General features: G+C 45.5%; 1 protein-coding gene across 1 annotated transcript in view; it reads right to left on the bottom strand.

Annotated features, from left to right (window-relative positions):
• Positions 1 to 16,533, bottom strand: part of ULK2 (unc-51 like autophagy activating kinase 2) — a 143,708-nt gene that overhangs the window by 19,750 nt on the left and 107,425 nt on the right. The window contains exons 19-22 of the mRNA XM_087924738.1: positions 9,419 to 9,603; positions 6,443 to 6,552; positions 2,472 to 2,624; positions 43 to 233 (exon numbers count right to left, since the gene is read on the bottom strand). Coding sequence (XP_087780864.1) covers positions 43 to 233; positions 2,472 to 2,624; positions 6,443 to 6,552; positions 9,419 to 9,603 — 639 coding nt within the window. The remainder of the gene's footprint in view (positions 1 to 42; positions 234 to 2,471; positions 2,625 to 6,442; positions 6,553 to 9,418; positions 9,604 to 16,533) is intronic.

Below are 16,533 nucleotides of genomic sequence, written 5' to 3'. Positions count from 1 at the left end.
CCCATTAACCCTCCATTGCAATGTCTCTGCCAACCTCCATACCTCCATCAAAGTTTCTTCAGGCAGTTCTGGAGCTTCAAAGCTGGGAGGTGAGGCGCCGTAAGGCATGTACTTCAAACAAGGGGCTGCCTCGGCTCCAGGAGGGGAGGAACCCATATAAATCCCGGGTGGGGAGCCCATCAGGATCCGGCCACTGGTAGAACACAGGGAGCCTCCGGAGCTGTTAGAGCCAACTAAAAGGCAGGAATAATAATAATAATAATAAAAAAGACACATCACAACACTGTGATGACCCAAAGGGGCGTGGCACAATGGCAACACAGTCAGATAATCAATTGGAGTCCCTTTATTAGCTCCAACTTTGCCCCCAATGTCCTGGTTACCTTCTGGGCTGGAGAAAAACTCTCCCAGGAGCAGAGAATCAAGTCCAAAACGTGGTCAACAAAAAGTATAAGTCCAATCAAGGCAAAAGGAGCGGGAGAAGGAATTCCAGATGGGAAAGAACGGGAGTAATTCAACACCGCTGGGAGGGCGCCAGGAACGCAGAGAAGCAAAGTCAACACAAGATAAATTCACGTTTGTTCCTGGCAGCTTCCGCACTCATCATGCATCTCTTTTCAACTCCCTTCCCAGCTGTGGCTAATGAAGGGAATCAGGGCCCTTTCCTCCCCCGTAAGCCACGCAACCCACGTTGCTCCCTTCTCCGTTCCTCCCTGCGTGCCCCAGGATGAAGAGTGGGGGGTGGGCCTGGGTCTTCCTCTGAACTCCCTCTCCCTTCTACCTCTCCCCTGCTCTGCCCAGCCGGACTTTGCCCTTCCCCAGTTTCCTCCACAGCCGACGGAAGCCACACTCCCGCTCTCCGTCAGCTGTTTTGCCTTCCCCCTCGGATTCAGACTCCGTCAGGGACATGACAAACACACTCAAAAGGCTGTGTAAGCTTATAAAGAGCCTTCCCAGAGAAAAGAATATTTGCAGATAAGGTTTGAATTGAATTGTGTGGGTCCTGGCTGCCATCTTGAGTTTGGTGGTTTTCTTGTAGACGTTCCACGACCCAACTAGGTAACAGTGGGGACAATTAACCAATGGAACAGCTTGCCACCAGAAATCGTGGGTGCACCATCACGGACAGCCATTTGTCTAAAACGGTAAAGGGTCTCCTGATTGAGCAGGGAGTTGGACTAGATGACCTCTAAGGTCCCTTCCAACCCTATTCTGATTCATTTCTTTTATCCCTCTTTCAAAACACTTTTCCTTTCTGTCTAGGGGATGGGCTTGGCTGTCTTCAAAAGACCTTTGTCTTTCAGATGCAGGTGGATCTCTGGATTTTGCCCTGATGTGTTTGTTCTCCTGCATGGTTTTCAAGGAAAAAAAACCCAATTGCCAGTTTCCTAGTATAATTTGATTGCTTACTGTACCCTAGGACTATTATTAAGTGTGGTACCTGATGATTCTGGACTCTTGACGAATATATTTCTTTTTCTTTTATGTACACTGAGAGCATCTGCACCAAGACAAATTCCTTGTGTGTCCAACCACACTTGGCCAATAAAGAATTCAATTCAATTCAATTCTATTCTATTCTATTCTAATTTTCTATTCTATATTCTATTCCATTCCATTCTTCATTCCAGCACCTATTCCATTCTATTCATTTCTCTATTCTATTCTATTCTATTCTATTCTATTCTATTCTATTCTATTCTAATTCTATTCTATTCCATTCTTCATTCCAGTATCTATTCCATTCCATTCTATTCATTTCTCTATTCTATTCTATTCTATTCTGTTCTGTTCTATATTCTATCCTGTTCTATTCTATTCTATATTTTATTCTGTTCTATTCTATATTCTATTCTATATTCTATTCTATTCTATTCTATTCTATTCTATTCTATTCTATTCTATTCTATTCTATTCTATTCTATTCTATTCTATTCTATTCCATTCCATTGTTCATTCCAGTATCTATTCCATTCCATTCCATTCCATTCCATTCCATTCCATTATCTATTCCATTCTATTCATTTCTCTGTTCTGTTCTGTTCCTATTCCATTCTATTGCCTTTTGAAAAGCACCTTTGGGATAACCATGAACTGGATGTTAATTCTGCATCGGGTTCGCTGAACTGGTATTTGAACCAACTGGCTGGTCCTGCCCACCCCTCACTGTCCCTCCCAGGAGCCATGAGAGGGGAAAACGGGCTTCCCAGAAGTTTCGGAAGTGGGCCTGTTTCCGGAGGGCCTCCAGAGCTCAGGGGAGGCCGTTTTCACCCTCCAAGAGGTCCGAGGGAAACCTCCGGACCTTTGGGAAGGTGAAAAACGGCCCTCCCAGAAATACTGGTAGGCCCCGCCCACCCAGCAACTGGTTAGCGAACCGGTTTGCTGGGATTTTTGAATCCCACCCCTGCCCCTGGCCTGGCCACCAGGTATATACTCAAGGCCCTTTGACCCGGAAGGAGTCACCTCCTCACCTGACATCGTCCGAGCTCGGAGAACCATATGGGTGCACATTGGAGGGGTGGCACTGTTTGGTGGGGATCCTACGGTGAACATCACTGCCCTGGAACTGGCTCCAACTGGCATGGATGGATGTCCTCCGGTGATGCCACAGGCCCCCGGGGGAGCTGGGGAGGAAAGATAACTGGGTCAAGACCTCAAACCGAGCAGCCTTTAAGATGGGCGGACTTCCACTCCCAGAATTCCCCACAGTCAGCGGGCTTTAAGAGGAATGGGTTTCCAGCTCCCAGAATTCTCCAGGCTGCGGGCTTTAAAAGAGGAGCGGACTTTGAATTCCCAGAATTCCCCAGCTGGAACGTTTTCAAGATGGGCGGACTTCCACTCCCAGAATTCCCCAGTCAGCGTGCTTTAATGAGGACCCAAATACTTGGGGGGCAAGAGGCTGACTCTGTAAACCGCTTAGAGAGGGCTGCAAAGCACTGTGAAGCTGTATATAAGTCTAAGTGCTATTGCTATTTATGGTTGAGTGGCCTTCCACTCCCAGAATTCCCCAGTCGGCATGTTTTAAGAGGGATGGACTTCAATGCCCAGAATTCTCAGCAAATATGCTTTAAGATGCACGGACTTCCAACTCCCAGAATTCTCCAGCCAGTGTACTTTAAGATAGATCCGTGATGGCGAACCTATGGCACGCGTGCCACAGTTGGCACGCAGAGCCATTTGTGCTGGCACGTGAGCCGCAGGCAAACTTAGCTCACCGCGCATGTGCGGGCCCCCACAGCTGATTTTCGGCTGGTTTGAAGCCTTTTTCGGCCTCTCAGAGGCTTGAAAAACAAACAAAAAAAAGCCTCTGCAGGCTTTGGCGGATGAATAGGCCCGTTTCGTCACTTCCTGTAACACCAGAAGTGATAAAACGGGCCTATTCGGCCTGCAGAGGCTTTTTTTGAGGCCGAAAAAGGCCTCAAACCAGCCGAAAATCAGCTGTGAAGAGCAATGCAGGTCAAGCGGGGGCATGGGATTGCGCGTGCCTGCACGGGGGTGGGGTATGGGGAGGCACACATTGCCTTCTGGGTGCTGGGACGCAAGCACGCAAGCGCCAGAGCGCATACGATTTTTGGCACAGGAGCCCCAAAAAGGTTTGCCACCCCTGAGATAGAGGGACCTCAGAGCACAGAATTCCCTGGTCAGCCCATTTTAAGACAGGTGGACTTCAACTCCCAGCATTCCCGCAACTAGCATGCTTGAAGATTGGTGGACTTCCATTCTCTTGCCAGGTGTGGAATTCTGGGAGTTGAAGTCCTCCCATCTTTAAAATGCCAAGGTTGAGAAACGCTGATCAAGGCTATCAAGAGAGAACAGATGGCTACAAGCCGCAACTTTAACCCTTTCTGAAGAGCACATCTTACCGAGTCATCCTCCACACCCCCAAAGATCCCCCTTTGTTCCCCCTCTTTTCAATAAAGCTTTGAGCATTGCCCATTAGCCAGCTTTCAGTTCAAAACTGGATTTTTAACCTAACACAGTCCGGGCTCCTGGAAGCCCTATCAATTTGTAAAAATATCTCATTTAAAAAATATAAATGTTCCCGTGTTATCAGTAACAATGATAACCGCCCCCCCCTTTGCTTCAGACTTTGAAACCGCGCATGGTTTGGTTAGCTTTTTCCAATCAGGCGTTCTCACAATGGCCTTGGGCATCAATTCCCGTCCTTGGGAATTCTGGGAACTGAGAATTATCAATACATTCGGGAGGTGGCCCATGGGAGGAGATGAATTATGAGGTGAGCTGGCACAGGGCCATTTTCAAAGCCAGTGTTGTGGTCCGCCAGCAGCCTGCGGAGCTGCCAGAAGGCAAGAACCACTAAGACAAAAGGGCCGACTTGGGAGTAAGGCTTGGAGATGATTGGCCCCTCCCACAAGACATAAAGGAAGAGCAAAGGGACAGGAGCCTTTGCAGGAAGCAACTTTGTTCGTTCTGGTCGGTTTAAGATCTGAAGCTCCGTGTTGACTTTGTGCTCCGTTTGGCCTTGTACAACTAATTGGCAATTTAGTCCTTGGCAGCATTTCAAGGGAGATAAAGGTGGATGCTTATTAGCTTTATCCCGAAAGACTGGGGCAGACCAAGCTTCTGTTGGACTATTCACAAAGTTTTTGGGATTCATTATGGGCTGTGAATGCATATAATTCACAGCCGGTGAAATAATAAAAAGGGGGTTTGAGGAACAGCATGTGATGGTTACTGTCTCAGGAAGCCTTGGTCAGAACAGCCAGACATATCATTATGACTGTGACACAAAGGTTTCTTTCTTCCTTCAAAAGGCAACTGGATTTTCTTGTTTTCAGTCTAGTTGCCCCTTGAAAAAGCACTTTTGGGATAACCATGACCGGGATGACTGAGAATCTCCAGAGAGATTATGGCTGGGACTTCAACCTCAGTGGTTCCAAGTGCCCATATAGACATATAAACACTAAAAAAAAAAGAGAATATTTGTAGCTCGGGGCTGAACTGTGGGGTCCTCGATGCTCCCTGAGCTTGGCTGTTTTTCTTGCAGACATCCCATGACCCAGCTAGGTAATGTCGTCAGTGCTAGAAGAGAGTGGGGATTGCTCTTATTTATGGCAAGCAAGATGTACATAGGTTTTCTTGGTGGTTCTTTGTTTGGGGGGGGTCATTTACTGTCTATTTGTCTGAGTTTGTGAATGAATGAATGAATGATTTATTGGCCAAGTGTGATTGGATCCAGAAGGAATTTGTCTTGGTGCAAATGCTCTCAGTGTACATAAAAGAAAAGATACATTTGTCAGAGTCAAGAATCATAAAGTACAACACTTAATAATAGTCATAGGGTACAATAGAATAGAATAGAAGGATATAGGAATTTAAATAGAAGGGGATGGAACAGGATAGAGAATTTAGAATAGAATAGAATAGAATAGAATAGAATAGAATAGAATAGAATAGAATAGAATAGAATTCTTTATTGGCCAAGTGTGATTGGATCCAGAAGGAATTTGTCTTGGTGCAAATGCTCTCAGTGTACATAAAAGAAAAGATACATTTGTCAGAGTCAAGAATCATAAAGTACAACACTTAATAATAGTCATAGGGTACAATAGAATTGAATAGAAGGATATAGGAATAGAATTTAAATAGAATGGGATGGGATGGAACGGGATAGAGAATAGGACAGGATAGGATAGAATACAGAATAGAATAGAATAGTATAGAATAGAATAGTATAGAATAGAATAGAATAGAATATAGGAATAGTATAGAACAGAATAAAGAATAGAATAGGAATAGAATAGAATAAAGAATAGAATAGAATAGAATAGAATTCTTTATTGGTCAATTGTGATTGGGCACACAAGGAATTTGTCTTGATGCCAATGCTCTCAGTGTACATAAAAAGAAAAGATACATTCCTCAAGAGTCAAGAATCATAAGGTGCAACACTTAATGATAGTCATAGGATACAAATAAGTTGTGGTGCCTTGACTGAGGTAAACGGGGAGGAAACTCACTCGCTTCTAGCACTGATGATATTACCTAGTTTGATCATGAAATGTCGGCAAGAAAACGACCAAGCTTAGAGAGCACCAAGGAGCCCGCATATTCAGTTCCTTGTTTCCCTTCTTTATAGGGGAAGTGTAGGAGTTGACCAGGCTGAGACTGAGGGAGGGGTCGAGCGTGTCATTAGTCTTGAATCTCTTTGCGCCCACAAGAGATCTAAGCCCAGCGCACCTTGAATTCCATTGACTCTTATCTACCAACCTGTTTGACGATTAGCAGCGCAGATTCTTGCAGTGAGCATCAACATGTAATCAAACTAGTCCTCTGAATTGCCTTGGTTCTTGATTGATTGTACCTATATAAGGTACAGTATATACCTATAAGGTATCCTATGATTGTCCCTATTCCATGGAGAAGTTCAAAACAACCTGCAATATCCTCCTCTTTTTTTTTTTTCCTTTTTCCACCTTACCTGTATCCATTGGTCGCTCGGTATTAAGGCTGTCAGTGCTGCCCTGGTAGAGTTGGCTGCTAAGGGCAGCCTTTGCTGGTTGATCTGACAGCTTGCTGGTACTTACAGACCTGTGAAAGGAATGAAGGATGTGGTCAGGATAGGCTGGGGTGGGTGGTGTGTTTCTCAACTGGAGATGTGAAAGTACGAGAGGGATCTCAAGAGTCCTAGTGGACAATCACTTAAATACGAGCCAGCGATGTGTTGCAGCTGCCAGTAAGGCCAACACAGTTCTAGGCTGCATCGACAGAGGGGTAGAATCAAGATCACAGGAAGTGTTAATACCACTTTGGAAGGCTTTGTGAAGGCCACGCTTGGAATATTTGCATCTAGTATTGATCGCCACGATGTAAAAAAGATGTCGAGGCTAATGAAAAGAGTGCAGACAGGAGCAACAAAGGTGATTAGGGGACTGGATGCTACAACATGTGTGACTGCAAGAATTGGGTACGTCTAGCTTCGTGAAGAGAAGGACTTGAGAGCGACATGATAGCAGGGTTGCAAATATCTCAGGGGTTGCCACAAAGAAAGGGAGTCAAGCTATTCTCCAAAGCATCTGAGGGCAGGACAAGAAACAACGGATGGAAACTCATCAAGGAGAGAAGCAATCTAGAACTAAGGAAAAAAATACCCGACAGTTAGAACAATTGATCAGTGGAACTACTTGCCTCCAGAAGTTGTAAATGCTCCAACACTGGAAGTTTTTAAGAAGAGATTGGATAACCCTTTGTCTGAAGTGGTGTAGAGTCTCCTGCTTGGGCAGGGGGTTGGACTAGAAGACCTCCAAGGTCCCTTCCAACTATTCTATTCTATTCTATTCTATTCTATTCTATCCGTTCCATTCCATTTTCTATTCTATTCTATTCTGTTCTGTTCTATTCTATTCTGTTCTATTCTATCCTGTTCCATTCTATGCCATTCTATTTTCTGTTCTGTTCTGTTCTATTCTATTCTCTATTCTGTTCTATATGTCTAGTACAAGGATCTCCAAAAAGGGCAGCTTTAAGACTTGTGGACTTCAAACTCTCAGAATTCTGGGAGTTGAAGTCCACAAGTCTTAAAAGTTTCCAAGGTTGGAGACCCCTGGTTTAGGGCTTCCTTCTTTTCTCAGAAAAGCTCCCAGAACCTTGAGGTTCTCCAGATGGGCAAAGACCCTGATATTCGTGTAATTAGGCTAATGTAAGGAGAAGAAGGAGAGGCATAAGCTGGAGGTGGAGTTAAAAGAGGGGTCAGCCCAGAATCCCTACATAGTCACCAAGTTCAACCCTGTCTTGAATTCCATTGACCCTTATCTAATGCCTAGCAGGGGGCTAAAACCGTTAATTGAGAAGATTCCTAGGCATAACCTTTTTAGCAATAAAATCGTTTTCTTGGACCTGAATTTTTTTGGTTTTTTTTTTGGGGTATCTGACACCTAGTCATCTTCAAAGGAAAAAAACAAAAAAAACCAAGGAAATCCAGTTGCCTTTTGGAAAAAGCCTGACGTGGATGATAAGAGAATCTACAGACAGACACTTTATTCTGTAAAACCTTCCCTTGCAGGAGATGATTTTTACTAGGAAAAAAAAAGAAAAAGCAACGAGCGAAAGACCAAATCAAACCTTGGGGGCTGTTTTTAATCCGTCCGTGGTGGTAAGAAATGCAAAACACATTTTAAAAAGCACCATAGGGAACATCTTGCCAGGAAAAGGAGTTGGTTCGAGCTACATATTTCCAAGAAAGGCTCCCAGATGGGGGGAAATTCGCTTTTGAGCGAGTTCTTTGAAACGAGGCGTGTCTACTGTCCCTCATGCAGGAGGACTCTTTGCTTCCAGAAAACGGCTTTTATTTTGCTTTTAAGGGCTTCAAGGTTTAAGATTTGTGCAAGGACATCAGCTGGAACAAGCTAGAAGGCAGCTCTCTTATATATAGCTCTTCCAATCGATGCTAAATGCTTCCAGGCCTGACCACCATAAATAGGGTGTAAGGATTATAGCCATTATAAAAATAATAACTTCCACTTATCCAAGACAAAACAAGAAAAACAACAACATCAACCCCAGAATATTAAAACTCTTGTTATCATCTCAACACAAGAGGGAGCAGCCTCATTATATACGTGTTCCCAGGGCCCGCTGAAAGAGAGGTTATCAGCAATCTTAGAAACCTAACTGATTAGGTGCCATCAAGCAGCGGTCAACACAACTAACCTAGATAGACCCAAAAGCGCTTTTTTCAAGAGGCAACTGGACTTTCTGGTTTTTTCTTCTTTAGAAGATGTTTCGCTTCTCACCCAAGAAGTTTCTTGGGCTCTGACCAGATGGTGAGGAATGGAGAGGTTTATATTCCTTGCAGACAGCTGGTCCTTTGCATCCTTCGAGAGGGTCATTGAGGCTACTTGGAGGTTTGTTCTCTGTCCTCAGGGTCACCTGAAGAGTGCAAATGGGTGCGGAGCTTTCTACAACACAGTCCTTTCGGCAGCTCCAAGAAGACTCCACGCCCGTTTGCACCACTCAGGTGACCGAGGAGAGAGACAAAACCTCCAAGTGGCCTCAACGGCTTTCAAAAAGGACGCAAATGACCAGCCGTCTGCAAGGAGTATCAATCCTTCCCTTCCCCACCATCAGGTCAGAGCCGAAGAAGCTTCTTGGATGGAAAGAGAAACGTTTTCAAAGAAAAACCAGGAAGTCATAGCCGACTGGGTGGGTGTGCTCAGCTCGACACCTCTCATTGGGCAGGGCTGACTGGGTGGGCACAGGCGGCTCGACACCCACTCCCCAAACTGCTGGCGTGTTTCCTTTTTGCACTGGGTAGACCGGGACAAAGTGACGTGGGCTGGTCCCTCACGTTTTCCAGGACGGCTTCGCGGGCCAGATCCGACCACATCGTGGACCAGATCCGGCCCGCGGGTCTTGTGCTTGACACCCCTGCTGTAGAATGTAGGCTGGGGATCAGTACCTGCCAAAGGCTGCCTTGCCGTGTTGCTTTTCACCACTCTGCGCGGCGTGGAAAGGTGTGAGCTCTCTGGCCTCCCCCAGGTCCTTCTGCTGAGGCAGCAAGAGGTCCGAGGGTGCCTGCCGACTGACCAGGCCCACCAAGTTGGAAGAGGCTTGGGTCTTCGGTATTTTGAAGGGCGCCGTCGCCTATTGGAAAATAATGATGATTAATAATAATAATAATAATAAAAAGATGATGATGATGTCACAACACAGTCGCTCAGATGGTCCACTGGAACTTGTATCACAACTACTATCTGCCTGTAGCAAAGAACTGGTGGGATCGTAAGCCTGAGAAAGTGGTCGAAAATGAGCATGCAAAACTACCGTGGGACTTCTGAATACAGACTGATAAAAAGTTTTAGAACACAATACTCCGGATATCACGATTGTGGAGAGGAAAAAAGTGTGGATTGTCGACATTGCCATACCTGGTGATGGCAGAATCGACGAGAAACAACTTGAAAAAGTCACCAGATATCAGGACTTGAGAATCGAACTGCAGAGACTCTGGCATAAACCAGTGCAGGTGGTTCCAGTGGTACTGGGCACACTGGGTTCCTCTGCCTAAAGACCTAGGCAAGCACTTAAAAACAATTGGTGCAGACAAGATCACCCTTGGTCAGCTGCAGAAGGCCACCTTACTGGGATCTGCTCACATAATCTGCCGATACATCACACAGTCCTAAACACTAGGGAAGTGTTCGACTATGATTTGTGATACGAAATCCAGCATAGTTATCTCATTGGCTGTGTACATTGTTGCTTTTTGTGTATAATATAATAAGTTATCTCAATTGTAATTGGAGCCCTTGGAGCAATACCTAAAGGGCTACCTCGCTATTTGGAAATTCTAAATTTATCAGACTTGAATACCCTGATTCTACAAAAAAACCCACCCCACTTGGAACAGCTTATATCCTCTGACGCTACCTGAACTGTTCCTAGGTCCTTGGTTAGGACTCGAGCTGTTGAGCTGCCAACCAGTCCCAAAGGCTGTGAATCTCACTAAAGATTAAATAATAACAACAATAATAGTAATAATAATAGGCCACCTTAACTGGGATCTGCTCGCATAATCTGCCAATACATCATGCAGACCTAAACTCTTGGGAAGTGTTCGACTAGTGATTTGTGATACGAAACCCAGCATAGTTATCTCATTTGCTGTGTATACTGTAATTTTTGTGTAGAATAATAATAATAACAACAACAACAATAATTTCCTGAATTTTAAATTACAGATAGACCTCGATCTACAACCACAACGGAGCCCAAAATCCCCGTGACTGAGCAAGACATTTTTTTAAAGTGAGTTTTGTTCCATTTTATGACTTTTCTTGCCAGGGTTGTTGAGCGAAGTGTTGCTTTTAAGTTCGTCACACGGTTGTTTTAAGGGTATCTGGATTTCCCGTGGGCTTGGCTGGTCAGAAGGCTGCAAAAAGACGATCATGCGACCCCCTGGACATGCTGCGACCATCATAAATATGAGCCAAGCATCCAGATTTTGATCGCATGACTGTGGAGGCGCTGCAAGGGTCACGTGAGAAACAGGCCGTAAGTCACTTTCCTCAGCATCGTTGTAACTTCGAGGAGTGACTAAACAAACTGTTGTTAAGTTGAGGAATACCTGCAGTTAAGTGGGACTGGGGCCACAGTCCTTTTCAAACTTTTTCAAAAGAAGAGCTGATAAAAGTTATTTGGCTATCACCTGACATCAGTTAGTTGGTGAGGAAGGTGCTGGCCTGTATCTCATGTAGACCTACGTTTGGCTTATGGTCATGTTGGAAGTTATCACCCGCCCCTCTGCTAGGAAAATGAAATATTTTAGGATATACTAAAAAGGCAGAGTATTTCCCCTAAAAAGAACAGAAACTCAGAAGCAGAAGCTCACACACACACCCCCGCACCTTTGTTAATGGGTGGGCGATTAAGGCCTGCGCCAGAATATTCTACATAACAAAGGTAAAGCTATCATAGGAATTGCTCAAAGCCCCTTCAGTGCACCCAGCAAGGCTCAAGCAAGCCTGGGTCTCAGGACAGCCCCTGCATGGCTCCATGGGAGTCTGACAACCCATCAGAATACAAGCTCCAATTCAAATCCCAACGGAGGGTATATAAGGGACTCTCAACACCTCAGACCTCTCTTCTTTTCCTTCACCCAACATTTTTGAACCGTATCATCGTTCCTTCCTTCTTTGGCGCTCCAAGCCACGTGGTCCTGTCTACCATTAAACCATCTTTCCAAAACAGCCTCCGTGTTTCCAGTGTCGTTTTCCCCCCACTTGGAACAGAACCCAGAAGGATAATTCTTCCAACAGTCACTTGTTCATTGCTCTGGTCAAAAGCCACACTCAATCCCTTCTGGAAGAGAGCACCGAAGAACAACTCGTTCTTTACAACAGACAAGAGATCCGGTGAATTTAAAAACTTCTGCTGATTATAACGTACGGTGTAACAGCGGAAACTGTGAGAGGGATCTTGGGGTCCTATCACTTAAATATGAGCCAGCCGTGTGCCGCGGCTGCCCAAAAAGCCAACGCACTTCCAGGCTGCATTAACAAGAGGGACAGAATCAAGATTACGTGAAGTATTAATGCCACTAGATAAGGCCTTGGTAAAGCCACACTTGGAATAACGGATCCAGTTTTGCTCACCACGATGTAAGGAAAAGACATGGAGACTCTGGAAAGAGTGCAGAGAAGAGCAAGAAAGAGGATTAGGGGACTGGAGGCTGAAACATATGAAGAACCGTTGCAGGAACTGGGTATGTCTGGTTTAATGAAGAGAAGGACCAGGGGAGACAGGATAGCAGTTTTCCAATATCTCAGGGGCTGCCCCAAAGAAAAGGGAGTCAAGCTATTCTCCAAAGCACCTGAAGGCAGTATGAGCGCATACAGGGAGACGTATTTGAGAGGAGTGTTTGAATAATACACGTACAAAACACAGATACACTAAATGTAGGTTTTTACTTCCAGAAAGGTTTAAGCAAAGTTCAGAATCAGGCAGTCCAAAGTCATTCACAGTTAAATCAGTCAGTTTTTTTCAATCCAGGGATAATCCAAATATCAAAGTCCAGTGTCAAAAAGCAGTTCAGTAACAGACTTACATTAAATCCAGTAATACCAGTCAATTAGAAGAAATGGAGGAAGGGCAAAACTCTCCAACAGAAGGAAACAAACTCACCCAGACTTCTTCTTCTGAGACTAAGGCTAAGACAACCCAGGTTTCTGACTCCATTTTATGGCCGTTTGAGTAACCACACCCAATTGCAGTTTTTAGCATGCTCTTAAAGAGACAGTGTTAAAATGTCTATCCTGGTTTATATATTTCTAACCCAGATACCTGTTATGGTGACTTATATTCCTAACAGGCAGGAAAAGAAGCGGTGGGTGGAAACTAATCAAGGGCAGAAGCAACCTAGATCTAAGGATAAATTTCCCGATAGTTGAGAACAATTAACCAGGGGAACAGCTGGCCACCAGAAATTGTGGGTGCTCCAACACAGGAGGCTTTCAAGAAGAGATTGGACAGCCACCTGTCTGAAGTGGTACAGGGTCTCCTACTGCAGAAGAGGGTTGGACTAGAAGACCTCGGAGGTCCTTTCCAACTCTTGTTATTCTGTTTCGTTAGCTCTCTGTCCCACCTACACACACACACACACACACACACACACACACACACACTCATCCCCACTTACCCACATCCTTCTCAATGAGGCTGCCAGGCAGTAACCAGAGGGATAGAAGGTGCCAAGTCTGGATCCAAGGACCACTCCAAGGGTGGATGATCTTCCAAGACCCCTTTTGTCCCGTCCCAGTTCCCCAAAATCCTTGCTTTGTTGGTTCTCAAGACCTTCCCCCCTTTGTGGATTCCAAAAGTCTGGGAGGCATTGCTGGGATTTTGGGGAGGGGCTTCCCATGTGCTCAGGCTTCAATCCTTTTGTCTGGGTCAGGTGACTTTTCTTCCTTGTTTCCTTAACGACTTGGTTCCTTTCTTATCTACCACCCCCCCCCGCCCCGCCCTGAAGGGATCATTTAGACCAGATGCTTGGCTTCCTGCTTATCTGCCTCCTTCATCTTTAGGCATGGCAGATGCAGTCTAGTCTCCCAAGTGGAAACCAGGGGATGGCAAAGAGTTTTTGTCCCGCTTCAGGTACAAAAAAGGCAATGGGGTGACTTACAGATAACAGACAATCAGAGTTGGAAGGGACCCTATAGGTCACCTAGTCCAACCCCCCCCCCAAAAGCAAATGGCAGTCTAGTCTCTTCTTGAAAGCCTCCATTGAAAGCCACTCCCACAACTTCCGAGAGCAACTTCTGTGCCACCAGTTGATTGTCCTCACTGTCAGAAAGTTTCTCCTTATTCCTAGGTTGAATCTCTCTCCTTGGTCAGTTTCCATCCATTATTCCTTGTCTGGCCTACAGGCACTTTGGAAAATAGCTCGACCCCTTTCTCTCTGTGGCAGCCCCTCAAATATTGGAAGATGCTATCATGTCTCCCCTGGTCCTTCTTTTCACTAGACCAGCCAGGCCCAGTTCCTGCAACCGTTCTTCATATGTTTTAGCCTCCAGTCCCCTCATCATCCTGGTTGCTCTTCTCTGCACTTTTTCTAGAGTCTGAACATCTTTTTTACAGTGTGGTGACCAAAACTGGATGCAGTACTCTAGGTGTGGTCTTCTTAAGGCTTTATGGAGTGGTATTCGTACCTCACTTGACTTAGGGCCAATCACCAGGAAAAGGTGAGTTTTGGGTCTACCTTAGGCATGAAGAAACCTGGGTTGGGTGACTTTGGGCCACTCACCTGGGAAATAGTGAGTTATTAGCTTCTTTCAGCTTTCAAGTGTTGGAAGTTATAAACCACCCCTCTCTTAGAAAAATGAAATAGGATATACTAAAAAAAGGGCAGAATATTTCCCTTAAAAGAGAAGTAGAAACTCAGAGAGGAAGAAACTCAACCCCCCCCCGCCCCCCCTTTGCTCATGCCCCACTAAGGCCTGGGCCAGTCTATTCTTCATAACAAAGATCTACCTCCTTCAGGCAGACCCATAATAGCAGGGGTCTTCAAACTTGGCAGCTTTAAAGACTTGTGGACTTCAACTCCCAGAATTCTTCCTCCGGTCATGTCAGCTCAGGAATTCTGGGAGTTGAAGTCCACAAGTCTTAAAACTTGCCAATATTTGAAGACCCTTGCATAATAGGAATCTCAAAGCCCTTTCATTACATCATCATCATCCAGCAAGGCTCAACCAAGCCTGGCACTCAGGACAGCCTACAGAGTTGCCCCTGCATGGCCCCATGGGAGTCTGGCAACCAATCAGAATACAAGCTCAAATTCAAATCCCAGCATAGGGCATAAAACCCAGGAACTCTTAGCATATGTTCCTTTTTTTTTCCTGCTCAGAGCTCCAAGGCATGTGATCCTGTCCACCATTAAACCATCTTCTCAAGCAGTCACCGTGTTTCCAGTGTCGTTTTCCCCCCCCGCTTGGAACAAAACCCAGAAGGATAATTCTTCCAACACAAGATTAGAATGAGAATGATAAGAATTGGAAGGGACTTCGGAGGTCGTCTAGTCCATCCCACTGCTCAAACAGGAGACCCTATACCATTTCAGACAAGTGACCGTCCAGTCTCTTCTTAAAAACCTCCAGTGATGGGAGCACCCACAACTTCAGGTGGCCAGCTGTTCCCCTGGTTAATTGTCCTCACTGTCACTGTCCTTAATTCCAGGTTGCTTCTCTCCTTGATTAATTTCCACCCGTTGCTTTTTGTCCTGCCTTGTCGTTGCTTTGGAGAATAGCTTGACTCCCTCTCCTCTGGGGCAGCCCCTGAGATATTGGAAGACCGCTATTCTGTCACTCCTGGTCCTTCTTTTCATGAAACCAGACATACCCAATTCTTGCAATCATTCATGTTTTAGCCTCCGGTCCCCTAATCCTCTTGGTTGCTCTTCTCTGCACTCTTTCCACAGTCTCCACATCTTTTTTACATTGTGGTGACCAAAACTGGATGCAGGATTCCAAGTGCGGCCTTACCGAGGCCTTATAAAGGGGCATTAAGACTTCGCGTGATCTTGATTCCTTCCCTCTGTTTATGCAGCCTAGGATTGTGTTGGCTTTCTGGGCAGCTGCAGATGTGAAGTAGTACAGGCTTACAACTGTTCATTTAGTGACCGTCTGAAATTTACAAAGGCATTGGAAAAAGGGAGTTATGACAAGTTTTCAGACGCTGCTGGAACACTGCTGGTTCCAAGGCACCCAAAGGCCAGAGAAGGAATAATGGATGGGAACTGAAAAAAGGAGAGGCTCAACCTTGAAATAAGGAGAAACTTTCTGACAGGGAGAACCATCAACCGATGGAACAGAAGTTGCCTTCGGAAGTTGTGGGAGCTTCATCCCTGGAGGCTTTCAAGGAGAGACTGGACTGCCCTCTGTCAGAAACGGTGTAGGGTCTCCTGCTTGGGTGGGGGGGTTGGACTAGATGACCTACAAGGTCCCTTCCAACTCTGTTAATCTGTTAATCAGTTTTGGTCACCACACTATAAAAAAGATGTCTGGACTCTGGAAAGAGGGCAGAGAAGAGCAACCAGGAGGATGAGGGGACTGGAGGCTCAAACATACGACGAACGGTTGCAGGAACTGGGCCTGGCTAATCTAATGAAGAGAAGGACCAGGGGAAGCAGAATAACATCTTCCAATATTTGAGGGGCTGCCCCAGAGAGGAGGAAGGGGGTCAAACTATTTTCCAAGGCACCCGAAGGCCAGACAAGGAATAATGGACAGAAACTGAACAAGGAGAGATTCAATCTGGAAATAAGGAGGAATTTTCTGACAGTGAGAACAATCAACCCATGGGATAGAAATTGCCTTCAGATTGTGGGAGCTTCATCCCTGGAGGCTTTCAAGAAGAGACTGGGTTGCCATTGGTGAAAAATGGTGTAGAGTCTCCCGCTTGGGCGGTGGGTTGGACTAGATGACCTACAAGGTCCCTTCCAACTCTGTTAATCAGTATCCTCTGTTAATCAGTATTTTTGGGTGATCTTCACAGCCAGCTTCCGGCAAGCACGGTTAAAGG

Source organism: Pseudonaja textilis, chromosome 1 (assembly GCF_049901715.1).
Source record: "Pseudonaja textilis isolate UNSWEBS1 chromosome 1, rPseTex1.2, whole genome shotgun sequence".
Taxonomy (NCBI): Eukaryota; Metazoa; Chordata; class Lepidosauria; order Squamata; family Elapidae; genus Pseudonaja; species Pseudonaja textilis.
Note: the sequence above shows the minus strand (reverse complement) of the source record. Positions and strands in the feature narration are given on the sequence as shown.